Source organism: Danaus plexippus (genome assembly GCF_018135715.1).
Source record: "Danaus plexippus chromosome 16 unlocalized genomic scaffold, MEX_DaPlex mxdp_23, whole genome shotgun sequence".
Classification (NCBI taxonomy): Eukaryota; Metazoa; Arthropoda; class Insecta; order Lepidoptera; family Nymphalidae; genus Danaus; species Danaus plexippus.
Genome location: NW_026869851.1, coordinates 13,285 through 36,261, shown reverse-complemented (window position 1 = coordinate 36,261; position 22,977 = coordinate 13,285). Strand labels below are relative to the sequence as shown.

The 22,977-nt window shown below is 32.0% G+C and overlaps 2 protein-coding genes across 2 annotated transcripts in view; both read left to right on the top strand.

Moving 5' to 3' along the window:
• LOC133320262 (tyrosine-protein kinase Src42A-like) overlaps positions 1 to 22,977 on the top strand; it is a 42,245-nt gene that overhangs the window by 8,786 nt on the left and 10,482 nt on the right. The window contains 2 exon segments of the mRNA XM_061528137.1: positions 18,431 to 18,552; positions 20,278 to 20,441. Of these exon segments, the coding sequence (XP_061384121.1) occupies positions 18,431 to 18,552; positions 20,278 to 20,441 (286 nt within the window).
• On the top strand, positions 9,337 to 10,119 carry LOC133320263 (uncharacterized). Its single transcript, XM_061528138.1, has one exon. It carries the CDS (start codon positions 9,575 to 9,577, stop codon positions 10,043 to 10,045), a length of 471 nt encoding a protein of 156 aa, XP_061384122.1. The 5' UTR covers positions 9,337 to 9,574; the 3' UTR covers positions 10,046 to 10,119.

Here is a 22,977-nt window from a genome sequence, read left to right as displayed (position 1 = left end):
ATATAACATATAAATATACTTTGTAACCAAAAGTTACTAAGTATATTATATGTATGATGTGGTAATTTCACTACAAACAAACATTTGAATAGACTACACTCAAAAATATATGAAATAGTTTGTTCTTTGTCAAACGTATATTAATACTAATTATAAAATTTTACATTAATGCATGTCATTGTATTTATTTAAACATCTAACGGGTAACTTTCCCGGTGCAATTATAATACAGTTTACTACATGCTGTCTCAAATCAATTAAGTTTTCAGGTATTTATAATTGCTTTACATTAACAAATATTACGCACAGGAAAAACCAGACTGGCATTTCACATTGCAATTTAAATATATTTAATACTCAATCATTAGGAAAACTATATATAACACTATACTTCAAAAATATATCTTTATATGTTGCATATAATATTAATTGGACAGGACATGCGAATTATGAAATTATAAAATTGAATTCGTCTCCGTCTAAAAGTTAGAAAAGATGTGTATTATCAATTGTTGACCAACTATCCAGAGATAAATAAAATTGATTATAAAAACGATCCTATAATATAAGTGGTTAGTTAGTTCATAGTAACAATCAAGATGTCGCGGTCATTGGCTTGTTGCATAAGCCACGCATTCACGTGCTGGGACTGATGATCTTCGCGTCTAGTGATAAGTGGGGTTCTAGGGCCTTTAAGTTTGATTTGAGAGAGAGCAGTGGCCGAGATCGTGTTCAATTAGGGTCACTGCAGACGATGTGTCGCGTACGAACATTGGCCCTATTCACATGCCGAAGTAGACATGCATCTTTATGGCCCCTCTTAATAGGTACACCGCAGAGTATCGATATCATATTGACCTAACGCTTTGTATGCACACGAGTATAGACGGTTGAAAAATATATATCGAATTACATTTACTTTAGACATTAATTAGCGCTTGAAGTCTTACAAGCAATAATCCGGTTTGTCTGAGTACCGCCCCGTCGCCAAGCAAACGATAGCTTCCATTCCCTAATGGTGTAAGAGTGAGGAAAATTCGCATCGCACGCGCAGACGAACGATTAACCAGAGCTGGCGCCACTAATGTATTATTACCTGGTTCCCTTATCTCATGTATTAAATTTTATTGATAAATTTTAATTTATAATAACCGCTATGTTTATCTTACAATCTTTATTATATTTTTATAACTCGACAACATGTATTTTAGCAGGTGTTTTGAATGTAAAAATGTTAAATTATTTAAAAATTTCTATTCCTTTCCTCTGTTATGTTGTAGGACATCTTACATGAATTGCATGCATGCGAGATGTAAAAACGATTAATCGGACGTGACAGAACTAACAAAGCGTCTGACAAAAAAAAGCATGCAGATTTTGAAAACATTATACAGGTTTATTCATAGTTCGAGACATGAAATTATCTAATTATTTTCTTATATCATCGTTAATATCATAACGGTACATAACGGAATGTAAGATATTTATTTATATCATATAATGAACTTAATATGTTTAATTCTAGGTAATAACGACGTATTATAAATGTAATCTGTTAAAATGTATATCTAAGTATACATATATTTATCAAACGGATTTGTTAATTATATTGTCGAGGAGATTGAATATAATTTTCTTTACTTTCACGTACGATCCTAGTGGCGCCGATGTCTATACAGCCTACGATTATTTTTAGATTAGAAATGGGCTCAACCGCTTTACGTAATTGAACAAGTCGCATACACGGCTGGATCCTGAGTCTTTGCTTCTAAATATAGCCGCAGATGTGGTGTGCAATTATACCTTATTATCGCATGTTTCCATTGGAAGGTAGGCAACTTCTTGCCTCAGTTATTAGTTGCAGTTTCTTTAGAAAGTGTCCAGATGTGACGAAACTAAAACGAGCATTTTGTGCTTTACAACGAACTCAACAATTTCCCTTGCATTGATGACTTTGTAATGTCGCGCGCGTGCCATAGGTTTGTAACTGTTGCACTATACGCATAGAAAATAGGTCAAAACATTAAACAACTAACACGGTCGATATATTTACTATGGTTAGTTGTAGACGAATGTTCAAGAGTGAATTGTTCCAGTGAGATTATAAATCCACATGAATAATGAATAACTGACGACATTTGTATCGAAACCACCCACGTGACGACAAGACCGTGAAAACATCTTGACATACATTTTATGTGGTACAGACTCGCTGGAAGACTGAAGAGGTTGCAAGTGATGGCACTTTCAATTATCGCTGTTCTGTGACTCCGACAGCCGGTGGCCGTCACCCACGCAGATTATTATTGATCATTTTATACTGCATTTTCACTGTATCTTATAACAAATACTTTCTCTTATATCCGTTTTATGTGTATATATTTTTTTTGTTTTGAACGTACGTATGTTTATCTCCGAATCAACTATGCGCCTGTCATTCACTTCGCCATTTCTATCATCTATGTGTCACTGTGTAGCTAATCCTAATTAAGAATTCAATAATGTTGCAAAGTGATTAATAAGCAATCACTAATTCTTATAAACATCAGTGGCAGGTTTTGAATAAAATGTTCGCCAATTAGCTCCGTACTGATCGTATCCTGGTACGACCACACGTCCATCACGACGGTGATGTAAAAGTCTTTCAGTGTTGCTATCGGGCGACTCGGTAAATTCCGTTGACCCAAATATTGTCATTAGAAACGTACAGTGAAAATTTTTATTTTTTGCCGTCTGCCAATTTTATTGGTAATGAGCCGTCGCATACACGAGATGCGAATGCGACAACGATAAGTGAGAGTTTTACATCGCCGAAACTGGTATGAGTACAGCGGATCAGCCGCGCGTTAATTAACTTTTTAGATACTGATACTTCCGGTCCGTTGGAAGGTCGCTCGTATCCTGTATTATGAAATTATATGGAACACTTTTAAAAAACATTTCTTTTGTCATTTTTTTCTAGAGGTTTATACACATTGCGTATTCTTAGAGAAAAAGCAATTTAGATATAACTCAAAGAACAGAAAGTTGTAATATTGATTTTAATGGAATCACGATTTTGAAGTACTTACTACCTGTGAGAAATGTCAGCTGTCATTATAGAAATTGCTTTACATTTTAGTGTGAATGCAGCCTAAGGAACGCTTGTAATCGGCGTGTTTCTATATCGGAAGAAACGGCTTACGCGAGCTAGGTCGTTCATCGACCCGCGTCGCGGTTACCGATTGTTTATACACTATTATCCAAACAATGTTTTGCTACTTCGTGACATTCCTTTGTAATCATTCTGAAATGTGGGTTAAGGTAGAATGTGAAATATGATGAAATAATTTTGGGCCTAACTAATGGATGCGGTATTAGTGTAACTAACTCACTTCTTCGTCTTCTTAAATGCCTAAACAAATAAACGTCATTACTAATGCTGCTATTTGTTTTTTGATTTTTTTTCTTTCAAGTAATCTATATAAATTTTGTTATTAATATATGATTAAGAGATACAACAATATATGTATTTAATAAATGTTTTTGGTGTCTACTGAAATTATAACCATCAAATTAACCTCAAAGCACAAAAAAATATATAAATTAAACATTTTTGCTAATTCATTATCACCAATAAAAATATTGACTTGGACATAATTTAAACAATATTTTAATGTTATCTCTAATTGGTTATCTTTACTTTTAAAATTCCATATAAAATAAAATATGTACAAGAATTATAAACGTATCGATGAGATCGTTAAAATTCAAAAACATAATTACAATCTCCGAGCGAGCATTAAATACATAGAACTCCCACTATCCCTATAAAAAACAAAACAGACCGTTTCGCATTCCCCATTCTACATCCCATTTTATGAGGCACCAGGGGTTCGGGTGCAACAAACTATTCATTAGCGTTTTATTCTTAGAACAGCTAGCCTTGGATGTGTTTAATAATTGTCTATTTTCTCTATCGCCAGTTTCAACATATACTTTGTTTAGTACGTAGAGCGTTTTTTTTTTTATTGTTTTTTTTCTTTTTTTATCTTGTTTTCGAAGCCGCACGGGAGAATGCGGAGCGCAGGACATACGCAGGCGCCGTTAAGTCGCGACGCAACTTTCTACGTTAGCGTCTAGAACGCTCTTAAACCGTAATCTGCAGATTGACGTACCTCGAGAACATTACGACAGGCAAATTAAATTGCACATAACAATATTAATTGTCAATTATTATTATATTTTAATTACCAAGTGATTTTATACCATAAGCTTTTTTTAGGTGAATGAATGCAATATGTCTAGTTTTGTTTTGTTGTTAAAGAAATCAACCTACAAATATTAATTTGTCTTGTAGAATTGCTTCAGTCCAATTTTTAACATATGTAAGCTATGGATCATACGTAACGCCCTCAGAACATTACAAAAACTCATAGCCCGTAGAGAATTTGCTATCATATTAATTCCCTTTCATACATTCAGTTCTAAGAGAGTAAAATCTGTTTAAAATAAGTATATTCACAGAGAACATAAATTTTTCCTTCTTAGGTGTAACTTGTCATTAAGTTCACTCATTTTTAGTTTATAAAGTTTGAGAGTTACGAAAGAGTCTTAGGTGCCAAAGGAGGAATTTCGTTGATCGAATAAAACGTTGCTGTTAGTGAATTATATCTAAGAAAGGTTACAATATAACTATTGATAAAAAAGTGATTTTTTTTTCATAAAAATAAAATTGCCTTATATTTTTTTACCATTTTTCGACAATTTCTACAACACCGTTAAAATTTTCTGTGAAAATGTTTTTTTTTTTACTTGAAAGGTGGCATACGAGCAGACGGCCTATTTGATGGGCAGTTGTGAATGTCGCCCATGGACATCCGCAACATAGATGTTGCGGATGCGTTGCCAACCTTGATTGTTGAGGAAAAGGGAGGGGTGGGCATAAGGAAATGGCAGAAAAGGGTAGGAATAGGGAAAGGGCAACCGGCTCTCTTACTCACCGGACGAAACGCAACCACTAGAGGCTACTTCACGCCGATCTCCTGTGAGAGGGTGGTACTTCCTCGGTCAAGCCAGCCCATGTACGAGCTGAAGTAACTTGACCACAGCTAGGCTCTACCCTCAACAAGGGGTTGTGTTTGTTTCCCTTTTAAAAAAATTGGTACGCAATATTGAATTTCAGATTTATTGTGGTTATTGTTATTAAATCTTTATAAAAATTAAATAAGATGCTTGTTTGATATATTAAAGGATTGTTATGAGAAAAAAAATTGCTTATAATTTAATAATTAAAGTTTTAAGTCATCAAATAATGAAGTTTATTAGAAATAATGTTAATACATTGAAAATACTTATATTATATCTTCATTAATAAAATCTGAATAATTGAACATTAATTCAACAATCGTTGCATTTCAATAATTCAGACTGGACTTATGTATAGTGTGTAAACATTAGAACACAAACCGGAAACAATGTCATTATAGCGTTAGGGATAAATCCATACGGACTTCACAAGTAAGCATTTGTTTACATTTGCATTTCTTCTGTCGGTACCAGTAAGGTCTTCCAATTGATATTGTAAACATTGCCTTGGAGCATTTAAGAGAAATATATACTGTATACGTAAACATATTATATAATGACATGACGTGTGATTAAAATTTTACAATTAATTATTATCGAGTATAGGTAATAGTTGAATACGTAGAATGTAATAAGTCATATGAATATTATGAATTGCGTAACATGTTTTTTTTAAGTCGCCGTCACATAAAACGGAACTATCGCAGAAATCAATTAGTTCTCCATTGATTTTCGGTTATTATGAATGAATACAGACGTCAGATATCATCAGTTAAGTTTTGAACAAACATTGATATTATGTAATAAGTAATAGGCAAGTCATATATTATCTAAACATTTGCTGACAATTTATTACTTCGACAAACGTAACAAATGCATACCTTTCTATAATACTGAACACCTTTAAACTAAATGTAAAAAGTAAAATAATAAAATGATCATAAAAATTATTGGGTGTTCATCATATAGGAATTTTAATGATATGCATTTATGAAGTGATTTAAAAACGATAACCTGGTTTTGTTTATTCAAATGAAGCTGTGTTAATTGAAAGCGCTGTGTTAATGAATGTTGAGAGAAAAAAAATACGAGCGTCGCGATACCGCCGAGGCGCCGTCCGCTGGCGCCATCGCCACCGACAGCTTCCACGAAACGACTGTTCACCATGAATATGCACTGACGGACAGTCAAAGAGTCGTTACAGGCACCATTACTTGCGAACAACGAGACATTTCGTCGGGAAAATGATTTGGAGAAAGAAAATTGTTCGGAAGAACCGTTTTACACACCGTACAGGTTCTAGTTAAACGTTATCCTGCTTCTGCGATGCGTTATATTAGAAAAGTTTATTTTCACGTGAACTATGTTTTTTTTTTAACCTATGCGTAATTTATTTTCCTCGTCCATATGATTACGGCGTACGGTTTTATCCGAATAATTTCTTGAAGACCTCGAGATTATTCTAAGAAGGCTTTGAATTTTTGTTTCCAAAATTTTGTTTACGTCACATATCATTAAAGTGAGCTGTTATTATTAATATGTCTATATGCATATTAAGATAAATATATTTTTATCAAAAAAAGACCTATTTGCGATATATAAATTGTTTGATTAAGAATCTCCTCAGTGCTTCGTTTCCAAAGCGATTGACACTTCAGAAGTGTATAGTTTGTGTTTATATCTGTTATAAAGCTGCCCATTGAATAATAGAGACTATACACAATATTTGAAAATTTTTGCTTTATTTGTAGTAACAAACATACATACTTAGATTATTATAATAAACAAATACATCTTAATATTTTAAAAAGGTATCTCGTTTTCACCTAAGCCTTAGCATTAAATTAAATTAATATCTTCTCGATAAGGATCTATATAATTGCAGCCGACGTATTTATCTGTCAAACTGTCACAATGCTCTTTTAAGCTTAATCAAAATAACCTACATAACTAAACGTCCGTTCTTTGAAAATGCATACCTATATGTTACGAGTCCAAATATCACGCTTCGTTAATGAAGTGTTTAGGAATGTCATTAATCATAATTAAAATATTACGATATAACTTAAAAAAAAAAACAAACAAACTTTTTCAAGTTTCGTTAATTGATAAATTTCTTGAAAATATATTTATTGATTGTTATCGTTTTATTTTACATAAAATAATTCCATTCTCATAATATGATATTCAAAAATTCTCTATGAGTAAATCAAACTGAACGAGAGTAAATATCTCATCTAAAGATTTGTATTAACTTTACCTCAAGCTCTGTTTGAATTCCGTTGAACAGAAAGTTTTTCTTCGAAACCAATCGCTATATCAGTTCGAGTTATTGATGACGTAGACATAACGTGTTGTGCCGGATGTATTTTTAACATACAATTAATGTTTTATGAAAAAGTCGTGATCGCTTTTATTTTCATTTTGCCTTCCTCCATGATGTTTAACTGAAAATTTTCCATTCTAGTAAATGTACATAAATATTTTTTATTATATATACTATTGATAGGTATAGTTGAAATTACCCTGACGAAATATGCATCCGAGAGTAATTACAGAATATTGTATAAAATTATCTTTAGGTATGTAATAATTATTATTATGTAAGATTTATGTAACATATTGTTTAATTACTAAATTTATGAGAATCCTCAAAACTTACAGTACTTAATAGACGTACAATTATATTATGGAACAGGTTGATAGTTTATTTTCTAAAACATGCCACACTTTAAAAATGAGAAATCACAATATTTTATTTACAAATTAAAATCACTTTTGGAAAAGTGATAAAATGATTCTGTTATCCTAAGCTATATCTTAACTTTGAGCTTATTCCATAATAATTTAAATAAGACTACTTCAAGTAGATTTTGTCAAATCAAACTTGTATATATATATATATATAAATATGTCATATAAATTAATTATTTGTTTAATTCCTTCAAATAGTATTTTAACGCTAACCTCAAAGACTTTACCTTGCCGTGTCTATTTTATATAATATTATAATTTAATACAATATTTCTCAACCATGTATTCACAATCCAATATAAGTTAGTCACTGGCTACGTGGTTTCGGCTTATTTACATTCATCTTACAAACATTTCAATGTTATATTGCATAACTAATATACATATAACAAAGAATCATAGATCATCCGTCAAGATGACATTCCCAAATGGTGACCTACACAAAGGTCGATTAGGCGTTGTGTAGATAATTAATACCTGATTTGTCTGTCCTACTTACGGGCAGCGCATTGCAAGCTGCGCCGGCGCCGATTCTAACTGTTGAATGGCATTTGTGCATATAATTGAGTTTAATTTATACATAGCATCCATCAATTTTACTATAAAGGCTCATATGATAAGCGATTTAATTGCTATTGTTGTTGCATGAAAAGATGACCTATGTTTATAATATAATATTACTTACAATAGTGACATTATTAAAATTGCATTAATTTATTATACGGAAGGCGTGTTGATCGACTGTTTGTGTCTATGGTGTTAGCTTAAATACAGCTGATTGTACAGTGGTACATTTACGATGGCAGAGATTGCTCCGACGCCTATATGTTCAACACAATATACCTAACTGTAACCGACAGGATGACCGGACATGAGATGGGATAAGTTATTACACACTCATGATTTAATATACAATAAATAGCTCATCTCTTAATGAACAACGGCATACCTTAGTATTAAATATAAAGTAATGAATATTTAATTTACGGTTCATAGTATTTAATATAAAGTAATAAATTGTAATGAGCGATGACCAGTGAAGAATGTAAATAGCTGTTAATCGTTTGGTTGCAATAAACGATGTCCTAGGTAGCCAATTGTTTTACTAATTTTTAACCGCGCTTGTTGCGTCACCAGCGAATTTTCAATTGTTGTTACTGTATATTTTATGCTTATTATGAAATTTGTGGAAGACGTAACTGGTCTTTTATATCACAATTAAATATATAATATAACTCCGGTAACCTCTATGCAGGAGAGTTGTATTAATAGATCCAAAATATTACCATGAAACTATTGACCACTCTTATTAATATTATTAGGTTATTTATTTATATTTCAATAACTACATGAAATTATTTTTTAATAGGTCAATATTTTACCGTTACATAATATTTTGGTGTGCATTGGAAAAATTGTATGATCATAAGAGATGGCTCGTTACGGTGGCGGGGCGGAGGAACCGGCCGCACTGCGCGTGCGACTCTCACCGTCTTATCTCTCGCGACCTCCGCCGGGCCCGGACGCGCACGATCCTAGCGCTCCGCATCGATTGAACTCTTACCGCGATCGCGCTATGTCGCCCTATACGCGTCACACTTATGTGTTTGAATATTTGTTTTCTTCATTCGTAAATGGTCATAGCCCGGAAAGGCTCCAGTGATTTAAATTTAACATTGTGTTAGACTGTTGAACGTTTTTTATTTCAATTCGTAAATCGAGTGGTTATTTTATTTAAGACTGAGACACGACGATGGTGTCGGAAGGGGCTTTGCCCGTTGTTTGGTGTATGCGCGATAACCAGCTTGTGCCTCACCAAGTATCCGGTGTTAAGTTACAAGGTGCAGTTACTGGAGCACATATAGCTGCTGTTTCGGACTTTTTACGTATGGTAGCAGGTACACCGATAATATTACAGCCGCCAGTAGTACACAACAATATTGATAATGAAATTAGCAAAGATAATACAATCAGACGTCGCAAAATGTCGATGCAACTGGAGGTTCCTTGTGTCTTTCTCTCCGAAAGTGCTTTGCAAAAAGCAAAATGCCGCCATAATTCCTTAGATGAACAGGTAATATTTGAAAATTGTAGTACATCTACCACAAAAAATATTGATGTAGACCAATTATCAAACACCAAAATAAAAAATCCTAGATATGAGGATCGACACGGATCTGATAAAGACATGTTTCCCAAAGAATTACGAGAATCATTGAATTAAATGATACGACCAATGAATCTGATAAGGAACCGTTACAAAGAATAACAAAAATTATAGAATTTGAAAATGATAAATTGCTGTCACCAGTGTCAATAGATGAAGATAATGAAGTACCGCAGAAAATTACTAGAATAATTGAATTCAATGAAGAAAATACATTTTCTTCATTAACAAATAGTATTGATGATCTTACAAGAGAATGTACTCAGAAGATACCTAGGATATTAGAACCATCTAAGGAAAACGTTTTCCCAAGTATGGCTAAAATTATAGAAATGGAGAATGAAAAGTCAAATGAAAGGAGAATATCACTAACGAGCGAACGAGAAATTAGTTGCGGTATCACAGAAAATTGTACCGAAAATGAAATAATTAGATCTAAGCCATTACAAAGAAGTAGATTTAGTGTTGATTCTTCATGCTCCGAAAACTCTTATGCAAATATAGATACTATAAAGAGTTTGCAGGATGTAAGAAAGGAAGATACTTTAGAATTTAGTACAAATACTGAATCTATAACAACTTCTAAACCAACGATTCGATCGCGCTTCCGTAGGAAAAAAACATCTGTTTGTTCGATTGGATCGTCAGACTGTGATGACGAAATAGATGTAATTTTTAAATCTAAACCAAAATCTAGTCAATGGGTGAGCTTGGATTGGATACCGCCACCATAGAAGAGCCAGTGATTGCTCAAGTCTGTGATAAAAATGATTTCATATCGAAATGGATAGCAGAACAAAATTCTCAAGATTCAGGTATCGTACCTGACGAGAGAAGAAAGAGTCTGCCCCCGAAATCTAACGAAGTATACATACAAAATATGCGAAGATTCAGTGATGGTTTACAGATCTGTAAAGAAGATGCAGCTAGTGACTCTCCTGCTACGGTGAAATGGAAATGGCACGATATAGTCAAAAGACATCTACAGCTACTTAAAAATGACAAAGGCTTTCGACGCCAAAGAGGCAGTTGGATACGAACAGCACGTCGCCTGTCAGGGACTAATGACAATAAGTTTTCGGAACTGCCTTTGGATACTTATATGAAACTAAACACTATGCCGTAAGTTCAATTGTTATTAAAAAAGTCACTCTATTATACATGAAATTGTTTTGGTATTCAGTATCATTAATATAAATACATTTCGTTTTATCGATTTTACTCTCTAACTTACATCAGATATATATTTTGTTGTATGTTATTGAAAATATAAAACTAAATTTTGAGTAGCATCATCTATCAGATGGATGTTTTCCAAATACGGCAGCAGTATTTAATAATAAGACAGTCATGTCTCGTAGACATATCAGAAAGATTTTAAGGTCCGGTCTTTTGATAAGACGCCGGTTGTGGAGTGCGTGTTACGAGAGTTTGTCCGAGCACGCTCTTCCGCAAGGCCGTTCGATTAGAATGCAGAGAGCTCGCGTCCAAGGCTACGTTTGCGCGGTCGGTCGCTGCACCGGCAGCAATCTTCCTCCTGCTTGTTCGACAATTGGAAGTCGGCACAGGAAATAACTATGAAGGTGACGCTAACGAAATCTGTACCCAGCTATCGATCGGAAGCTATACTAATTTGAATGTCTCACACACCTTTAGTTCGTGATTTTATTTTCTATGCTTCCTTGATCTCCTTTAGAATTATTAGCACACATTAGCATTATCTAATTCTTATCAAGCAAAATAAATACTATTTTAAATTTTTTGTTGTAGATAAAATTTTGTATTAATTATATGAGATTTAATAAATATAAGGGAAGTCCTAACCGCTAAAGAGAACTGAAAGCGGGCTCGTGGTGAAGCAAGGTATACGGACGCGTCGGTGTCGGTTTCACTGAGCAGCCTTGAGGGTTACTCTGGTTGCACAATGGCAGTCTTTAGTTCCTATATAAAGTATATATAGGAATCACGCGAATTGATTGTATGTATGTTTTGAAAACATATTGTTATTAAGGTGCGAATAGTTATCTGAAATATTTTGACCAAATCACGGAGTTCTCAAGATTGACCAATTATTCCAAAAACATGCTTATTATGCATAACGATCACCAACATTGCTATTGTACTATATGACTGTATGTACAATATGTAGGTTTTGAAACAAACACATTCACATCGCAATATTTGCTTGTTTTACAACTGATTCCAACAACTCTTATTCTCAACCGTATACCTGAAATCGATAAATGTTTCATGTGAATATCTTAAAATGCATTTTCTAACTTAATCACATAGATTAAGTTAGAAATATTATATAGAATATTTCAAAACACCTTTTAGATACATAATAATTACCTAATGCAGCTTTCACTTATTTGATAGATATATGAAAATGAAGTAATAATACAAAAGCACTTCTTAACTGTTATTAGTGAACGATAGTAAAGTCATCACTGATAATATTAAATAGTTGTTAATTTTATAAATAGTTGTAGTAACGACCATAATATCTGCCACTGGTTTTGCTACTTATACTTGCTGGACAGGTTACTTATTGTATAACAATTCAAACGGACGATAAAACGCATCTTCAATTACTATTATATTAGTTGAAAATTTCGTAATACAATGAGACTGACAAAAGTAATATATGCTACAAATCATGCATACCAACTTGCTGTTGGAAACTGAAGCACACGCATCTAGAATAAGAAGTAAACAAAAATAGTTTGCGATTTTTTTTTTTTCTATAAAAGATGCAGAGCATATTGTCTAATAACATTTAACATTAATTGCTTTTGCTTCACTTTCACTATGACTAATACTATAATTAGTAACGTTCCGTGACGTCTCTCACTCTGCAATGTCGATTTAGGTTTTTTTAAGCAGACTCGAAATCTGGCTTTCTAGTTGAAATGAATTATGTTGTCAGTATATCATTGATTGCTGGCTTTGAGCTTGGCTAATGTTTCATAGATCCGCCTTTGCTTTTATTTATTACAAGCCAAAATTCTAACAAACAAATTATCTCGATCGAGATCACTCTGCTAGTGATTTGAGCTTATCAGAATGCTCCGAGGATCTCTTGCAGAGAACAATGCAACAGGTTTTATGATTTGTTGTTATTTTTTTCCTTTTTACACATGTTGCAGCGACTGCATGCTTTTATATACCTCCGACGATAATAATCGCTACTGCGGGTATGTTTTCTTATAAATTCTAGCAAACACTTTTCAATGAACTAAATGTCATTTCCATCTTTTTCTGTTATATTACATACTAGAAAAAAATTCGAGTTTCACAAATTCTATAAAATGAATTTATAACGTTAAGCAAATGAAATGCAGGTAGTACTTATGCTTATTTTAAATCGATTTAAAAAGGAGATCCTAGCTGTAAAATAATGGCTTTACTTATATATTTTTGATCTTGAACGTACTAAAGAATATGGTATTTTGTTGGTATTGTATGCAACGTTAATAATGCTTACATACTCATGACTACTATACTGGAATTAATTTCTTTGTTTGCTTTAATAAAAATACTCCTATAAATCTGTAAATAATACTTGGTATGTAAGCCTGTCACACAATAAAAATTCGCAGTACCTATTTTTGATTTTGAACTTCGCATCATCATGCCATTTTTGATTAACAAGCGATACTTACTACTAACGACTCATTGTCAACTTTGCTAAATGTTTTTATCATATAATAGACATTTTAATTGCTCATTTGCTTCAACCTAGGTAAGGTTAACAGTTCTTTATTTAGACCTTCCGTAACTAAATTGTTTACAAACATAAACCATTACGTCAAATCGTCACATTTGACCATATATCCAGATGAAGGGATTTAAAAATGTCAGATATAATCGACACTTGACTAATCTTTACTCAAAATTCAATCTGTGTCTTGATGAATTGGGCTCCAATCCTTGTATGTCACTTCTGTGAATAAATAACGGGGGAATCTATATTTGTTTCAAACACCGTTAATTTTATTATACTTAATGGGGTTTTTGGTTCATGTGTTTCCTTTCAGTCAAAAAATTTTTGCACCAAATAACAATTTGGAGCAGTTGCTTTGTGAAGTACATAGTTTGTAAGAGGAACTTTCCAATCTTAAACATGATATGAATCACAGTGGTTTTGTGTTATGGGTCAAACATGGCAATAATTATTACAATACGTATTGCAATTAATCCTTCCTCGAATAATTTCTTTTTTGCTTGCATCGAAGGTCATTTGCAAAATATTAAACTCAGGAAACGGTTATGTAATGATGGATGTTTAAAATACGTCTGTTGGAACAATAATATGAAATTGATTTGATTGTTACGGTAACTGTGTAGTGTGCAATTATATGTAGTTACGTGTTCTAGTATTAATTGCTAACAATCCAACAATACAAGCTAATGTTGTGTTTTTGCGACCAATACATTCACGGTTTACAGCATGTGGCAAACGTGACAGTTGAAAAAGTTGACGTATCGTGAGAAACATCTCATTAGATATATAATGTTGTTTCTAAAAACTAAGAGGTGAGGTTAGATCTTTTAAATCACTATAATCATATACATTGATTCTTTTTATTTAAATAAGAAAGGTTGAGCTTTCTACATAATTAAAGGGCAATTTATGCGACACGATAACCACATTTTTGATATTAATAAAGAAACGCTTTTCACTGACATAAATTCTCGTATAATTATAAAGTAATTAGACAGTGTTAAAACAGCACCAATAAATCAGACAATAATGTTGATGTTACAATATAACATCACTTATATAATTATAAACTGTGTAATAAATATAAAAAAGAGAATAAAATGTACGGTTCATTATCTATAAATAAACTCAGATGAGTGATTCATCCTCAGGTTAACAACGCCTGAACAAGCGCTTCCTAAAAACTAGTATTGAAGTCTAAGGCGAGGTATGTCCATAGGGATAGAGAACCCTATAATTAGATTGGCCATCTAGCAAGCTGCCTGGAGTCAGGTAAGACTGGCTTAGCAAAAAAAACGTGCTCACATCGGCACGCACAAGTTCAATGATCGGCAATCCGCCTATAGGCCAATTGTATTATCCTATTTCTCTCCTTAGGGAGACAGAATTCTATTTTTAACGATTATAGCATTTGTGGTATCCTTTTAAATCTTGTGCTTCTCCATATTATTTTTTGCTTTTTTTTTCTTTGCACAAATGAAGCTATTCATATTTGAAGTTTAATATTTGAACTTTCCCGTGTCTCCAATTGAAACATGTAAAATAAATATAAGTTAGAAACTTGTTAAGGCGATAGGCTACATTTGTTCTGATCAATAAAATCTATGTTTGTCAATGTCTCATTTAAATATTATTCTTACATTTTTAAGTACGTACAATTGATTGTTGAATAAATTTGAATGTATTTAAAAATATGTTATATTATCTTCGTATCCGCAAAAATAAAAATATGTTCATGTTTTTTATTTTGTTGTTAATAATAATGCAACTTGATGTGATTCATTGAAAGGTTTTTATATCGCTGGTTGGCAGATTAAGTAATAAAATATAGCTTATAACAGATGGAGTAGAAAGTTGAAATGTTCAAATAGTAAAAAAAAGTATAATGCTTATTTCATATATATTCAATGAGGCCATTTCTTAGATTCCTAATCTTAGGTTATGAGTCAATTTGCTAAGATATAGATTATAATAAACACGTATTGTAACAAAACGATTGTTTACGAAGATTTCTCTCCGCGAGCGGGTCAAGGACACTCTTCTGTTCGTCAAGAGTGCATCTTGTAAACTACTCACACCTTTGTTACATATCTCTTGTATTGATTGCTGTCTGGAAGTTTAAGACCAAAAATATAGGGATCACTGCTTCCTAGACAGATGTAGTGAAAATATTGTATTGCCTAAAAACGACACTTACTATTATAAAGAATAATAATCTAATAGATAGTATTAAATTATTATAGCATAAATAAAGTACAGAAAAAAACTAAACATTTTGATAATTCTATATATATTATATATATCCCATACTTGTGACACTGTATCAATATTTTCTTTACCTTGTGCTAATAAAATAGTATTAAGGATGTTCACGGATGATTCCAATCAATCAATTCTGTATGCATTTTCAATCTCTACAAGACCTTCGACACCACCTACCTAGTAACCAATCCGACACTAGACATGCCCTTAGAACGTGACAAGGTTCCACGTAAGTTGCAGGATACAGCGTCTTGTAACTTTTATTATTATGACATTGATCGTTACATATAATTATCCTCTCCTATTATTTTATCACTCGAATCTGACATTGGTTCGAAGTCTCATGACGTGTCGAATGTTTAATGTATAGGGATCTTAAATAAGGTCATAGGGTACAGCAATATAAACAGTCAATAATCACACCGAGTGTTATTAAGTTATCAGTTGAATGTGGTTATGGAAGCTTTCACCTGAGAGTGTATAAACTTTAAACACATTATATTACATCCGTTGCCATAACTTATTAATATCATCGCGTATTTAATGAGCGATTATAAAATAAATAATAATTACATTATTTTATGTGACAGCTTGTCTGAATCTATTATTGATATTTTAATTATATTAGTATATAACAAGTTTGTAAACAATCCGACATCTTTGATATATGATATAAATTTATTATTTATATGAGACGTTACGACCTGGTATTTAAATATGTTCTTTATTTTTATTTTGTTCAATTTTTATGTGAAATTTCATGACGATCCCCTCCAATAATATTATCGTGAAAGTATCAACAGTATCAATGTATGTACAATACTATCTAAGTAATGTTCCGACTCCGTGACCTTTAGAGGGGGTAAGCCGCCTATAGTGTTAATTGTAATGTATTAAATTTCTTTTCTACCAAACTTATTATGTATTTATAACGCGTCGCATTAAATCAATCGTGATAAGCATCACACGCTGGCCTGTACCCTTAATTACAGTCCAAAGGCTTCTTCGTGTCTCGGAACAATCCTGATGAATAATCATAATTACTGCTCGCTAGAAGCTTATCGTCACGAATGCTATAAAAGTACTTACTTGGTAATGTTGGATTACTTCAAAACTTATATATTATTCAATGCATTTCATTCGCTAGTTACTCGAAAATTGAAAATTAAATATTAAATTGAATCAAATAATAGCTTTTTTTTCAGAGTGTCTTCCGACGTTTTCTAATAATCTCCGTTGTATAATTTTTGTTAGCGTTATGTAATTGCTTAAATGGAACAAGATTTAACGAAATTTTACAAATTCTCAAATAAACCGGTACGCTCGCAGCCAGACGACCTAATAGGCGACGGTTGGACATTGTTGTCTGACTATGATACCATTCGGAGCACAAAAAATATGCATACTGAAATGTTACATCAAAACATTAACGTTTTACAATATTATGCGCAGCATTTTTATTTTATCCTTTTTTTCTTGCATAGAACGAGTTAGGATACGGTTTTTTTATAGTCAATGATTAACCGGAACAATTAAACAGACAGAGAATATATACATCTAGTGATAAATTTAAATATTGACAAATCTTGTACATTTATTTGTATCTAATATAATATTCTTTCGTTGTTATTAGTTAATAAAATCAAATTTTATAGCGGGCTTTGTTGCCCTCGGGAAAATTAAGTCGTTGAGTCATTAAATTTCTATTTCCCTACAGGTCATGGATAACTTGATATCTTATATAAATACATAATAATCCTCTAAGTAAATGGTTTCATAGTAGAGAAAATGAACTATGTGTAAGAGTAATAATATTCCTATATTACAAAATTTATGGCTTAAAAGGGGTATAACATATTATATTGGTAGAGTATTTGGTAGAAGCTTTGCTCTACACTAAATTTTATTCTTAGGACATATTTGTTAGCCTATTTATAGAGTAAGAATAACACAAACACACATTCCCATTATGTTATGAGTGGAATATAATCGTATAATGAAAAAACTTTTATTTTATTATAAATAAACATTCGTACTTAACATAAAAACGATATTCAATGTTATTGACGTATAATTTTTTCGATTTACAAATAGCTTTTATCAGTCATCTCAATAAAAAACAGCATCATCGCATAGAAAGTATGAGAAATTTTGAAATAATTTGAGCCGCAGTTCCCATGTTAAATATGTTTAATACAATAAGTTAGTCCTCTCGTTGTGTCAAAGGCACGTGAATTGAATGCAAATTATATATTCATTGGATGTTTCAGTGAGTCATTGTCGCCCCGCTTTCTGAGCTCGTTATCAATGGCAGATATCCTTGCAAATTGTTTGTTAAAACCAGCTACGCATACGATTGCAATGTTTGTGTTGCTGTTCAGCCTTGTGACGTTTCGCAAAAGTCTGGACGTTGGATTTTCATATTTACATTCTTTTTTTTTTTTTTGTTACAGATGGTATTTCCGTAAAATCAAACGGATCGAGGCCGAGAAGAAGCTACTCCTTCCTGAGAATGAGCACGGTGCTTTTCTTATAAGAGATTCTGAAAGTCGACACAATGACTTTTCACTATCAGGTAATAAAGGATTATTTAGATTGTAAATGTCGTTATGTTTGACAATATATATTTAGTCGGCCGACATCTAAAGTAATGAGGTTCTTAAGTTGACTGAATATTTTATATCGTATAGCCTTAATATTTCGCAATCCTGACCTCCAAACCCATCGATCTGATATTTTTTCTTTTATGTAACAACTTAGTTGGCATTTTAATATGCCTCAACATGGCCAATTTTGAACAGTAGGTAGTTCAAGTACACTAGGATCTAGATCAAGTTTAAATTTGGAATCACATGTCGACCTACTGAATGTGCTCCAGTAAGTAGTGCAGTAGGAAAATAAGTTAAAATGTCGCAAACTTTTACACATATATTAAAACCGAGACCATTTATTTATTTTTAAACTATGGCACGTATTAGAATGTGAAATTTTCTAGAAACGACCAGTCCGATAATAAAACCAATCAGTGTACGTTCTGACTTAATTATTACAAAAAAAGAATATCGGCTTCATAGTTTTAAATATATTAATCAATTATGAATTAATTGCATTCGTTGCCTTATGGTTTATTTATTATAATGTTCGTTTAGCTGGCCGTTATGCACTGAAATATGAATGTTGGCATATAAGACCCAAAAGTGTCTTAAATCTCGTGCGATGAATATTAAAAATATCCTACATATAGTTCAGTGGCTCTCACTTGATATGTTACATCGTCTAGAAGTCGCGTGAACATCAAACGCTATATACATATATGGTCCACGTAGAGAACGCATTGCCTCAGAGGAAAATAAATAATGATATTTCCAAGGAAACGATAAATATCTAGTTCATTTTTAAGTTACTATTGTATTATTTATATATTTTATCTGGAATTTTATTGTTTAATAAAAGAAACGATCATTATCTGAATAACTATGAAGATTTCTCGGAAATTATGACCTCAATAAATTACTTACAATTTTTATTCTCTATATAAATCAAGTTTTAACTTTGATCTATATAAAGTCTTGAAATATGTTTGAAAATAGACACATCGATATGACTCAGGGATAACATTAGGACAATGACTCCAAAAGATTGAAGTGCGTTTAAGCCTTCGTTACTTACGATAAATAATATTTAATCAAGAATGTATTCATAGTGAAAACAATGTAATCAAATGAGCAATATATTGTACGTTTTAAAATAAACAAAGAAATATTTGCAGTTATTCTAATAATGTCATATATATATTATTCGGCGAATTCCTTATTCAGTCATTGACACAGCCTTCTATTTAGACAGGAAATACGTTATTGTATTCAATATTCCCGTCGTGTACTGCGGCTTAATGTTTTTTGAGACGAAAATCAAAATTCAATTTATCTTTTGTCGTACAAAAAACTTTGAGATGCATTGAATATTTATCGATTTTTTTTATGCTCGATGCAACGCTATAAATTCGGATAAACGCAATACTACTGCTACAAATAACAAAATTATTTATTTCTCCAAAACGTTGATATAAACCAGCGTATACCATTTATACTATATATTTGAAGTATTGCATAAGTCCTTTATTTATGTTATGTAGTTGAATTTTAGAAATCGTTTTGCTTTTTATTGAATTTCATAGCAAGCCGCTGAGTATTTTACGACTCGAAACTCGTATAAAGTGAAAGAGTCGTAAAGTTCAACTGAATCAAAGTCTACAGTCGGTCTTAAACGTAAAATCAAAGTAAATTGAATTTGTTATCAGTTCGAGATGGTGATACGGTCAAGCATTACCGTATACGTCAGCTGGATGAAGGTGGTTTCTTCATCGCCCGCCGTACGACGTTCAGGACCCTGCAGGAGCTCGTGGAACACTACAGCAAGGACGCTGATGGCCTATGCGTTTCCCTCAACAAGCCATGTGTACAGGTATGATCATTCAAATATGTTATCTGTCTCCCCGCAATCAATTCCTGTGTCCTATTAAATTATGATTGTATAAACGTATAACATAATAATGTATAACTAACTTCTGAGTAATGAATATTATTAGTATTCTGAAACTATTCGACCGAATGTCATAGCACTTTGATGAGTTGTTGTTCGCGTCAAGGTTCCTTAATTATCTAAAGTTTTACGATGTATGACGTCGGAGTATTTTAAACGTTATATGAATCGCTATTGTTTTTTGTAACAAATAGTTCAGAAATAGATTTTAGTCAAACGTATCCGTAAAACCTAAACTTCATAAACGTCCGAAGTTTTTGTTTGATACCAAAAATAAACAAGCTAAGGGAGGGATTACTAATCGTTGAGGCTTGCAATACATTCCACACATACGACGCGTGCTTGGAATGTTAGTCGTTACTTCGATGGTGGGAAGCTAACGAACACCTAACAGACAGTATTGAACTCATATGATTGGATGTCTTAAACGGCTGATAATATTTACGAGAGATCATAAAATAGAATCTATTTATATTTTAATAATATGGAACGCGTTTTGACGCTCAATAATAATGTTCGTGTAGACAAAAGCATCAACTGAAACACGTTTCACATAATATATCGACATATGTAAACTGTATATTTCTGTAACTGTTAAAAATTAATTATGTATATTAAATCTGCCATGAAATACTTGTCTTTGTATTGTTCTCCTAAGAATATTAATAAATATACAGCACTGGTTATATAAGGCAATAATGATGTTTGTACATACTGTTTGACGAGAAAATTTAATGTAAGTGGTTATATAGAAATAAATTTATAATGACACGGATGAGTTCAGTTATGTAAAAATGTATATAATTTTAAATATATATATATATATATATATATATATATATATATATATATATATAATTTTATTGCATATTCAAGGTTTGGTTCACAGTATTTGTAGCGTTCTTAAATCAAAAAAGAATTAAATGTGACTCGGGATATGACGATAAAATTTACGATTCGAGACGGACAATTCTCTGGACTCGTGAGAATTATACCCAGGGACTGTTTTTGAATTCAACGAAACCATGATTCTTTCTTGGATCCGACCCATATGATATTTGTTTCAAATGAACTCAGCAGACTGGTGATTCTGTAATAATTTTGTTCATTTATTATAATTTTACTATGAGCCTCTTAAGACGTATTAAGAGGGAATAACAACATTCCCATAACTCATTGAGAACTGAAATCAAGCCATGTTTAAAGTGAAGGACTAAGTTTAAAGTGAAGGACTAAGGTGTTAGTATTGCTTCTTTTTGCCAACTTTATTAAATCGTTTTATGAAATTGAATTATACATTTTTATTGAGGGTATGTTTCAAGTTTTCATGGCTTTTCCAACAGGCTGCGAATAGACAAATAATGAGGCTTGTGTATACAATATATACGAAACGTTTCGCTCTCGTAAAATTTTATAAGCTGTTCAAAAGATCTCATTTTATTAGTATATTTCAACTTTAAAACCATAGTTGATAGTTACTCGGGATTTGATTTTCTTTTTCGCTGATAAAAGCTCCTTATATTTTATTTTTTTTATAATTTTTTTAAAGTTGGCTTTGTTTATTATGTCACCTTTTATACTCGGATTCTTAATTCAGAAGTAAATTTCATTGCATTAAACAATTACTGTGATCTTTGACGCATTACAAATAGTTTTTCATATATATAATACTATTTAATCTTTCTTATTAATAGGGCTTAACTTTGTGTTACATATCTCTATAATATGCTTGTCTTTCTCTTTGCACGTGTATCAAACATTCGTTAATTTGCATCAGAACATTGTTCTACGAGCACGTGTAAATTCCCATACAACAAATGTTACGAGAAAACTAACATCATCACGCACCAATTAGATATAATCATTATAAATTCTTATTTAATGACATTAAATACTTAATTTGATCCATTTATTTATTGACATAATTCATTATATGTTAATTGAATCTTCCGTATAACATTATAACATCTACGCCGTAATTTTTTTTTTCAATAGACGTGTTAATTGCTTTTTAAATATATTTATATTATTAACGATCAATTAAAATTTTGCCATTTATTTTTTTTTCTTACAATTAAACATGTCTAATCGAGTCGATATAATTTCGAACTAGATTCCAATATTATAATTCCATTCAGGAATGTGTTAAGTATAATTTTGTTAATATATACAAAAAATTATACATAAGTTGACAACTTAATGGAAGTATGGCTTGGGAATTCCATTTAGTTATATAATCTTTATAAGTGTAATTGATCCAATGAGGAACATTGTTGATAAAATTCAAATCGGTGACGAACTATATGTCCTCGTTTATCATTAAGGAATATTACCTTTGAAAAACGTTTTACCTCATATTTAAGGAAGTTTCTTAACAAACGCACTATTCTAGACCTGCCTTAACTAACAAATATCACTCTTAACGTATCCTCAAGTAAAAATATCACTAATACAAATT

Coding starts and splice junctions, on each gene's coding strand:
- LOC133320263 (XM_061528138.1), top strand. CDS start 9,575: ATGGTGTCGGAAGGGGCTTTGCCCGTTGTTTGGTGTATGCGCGATAAC.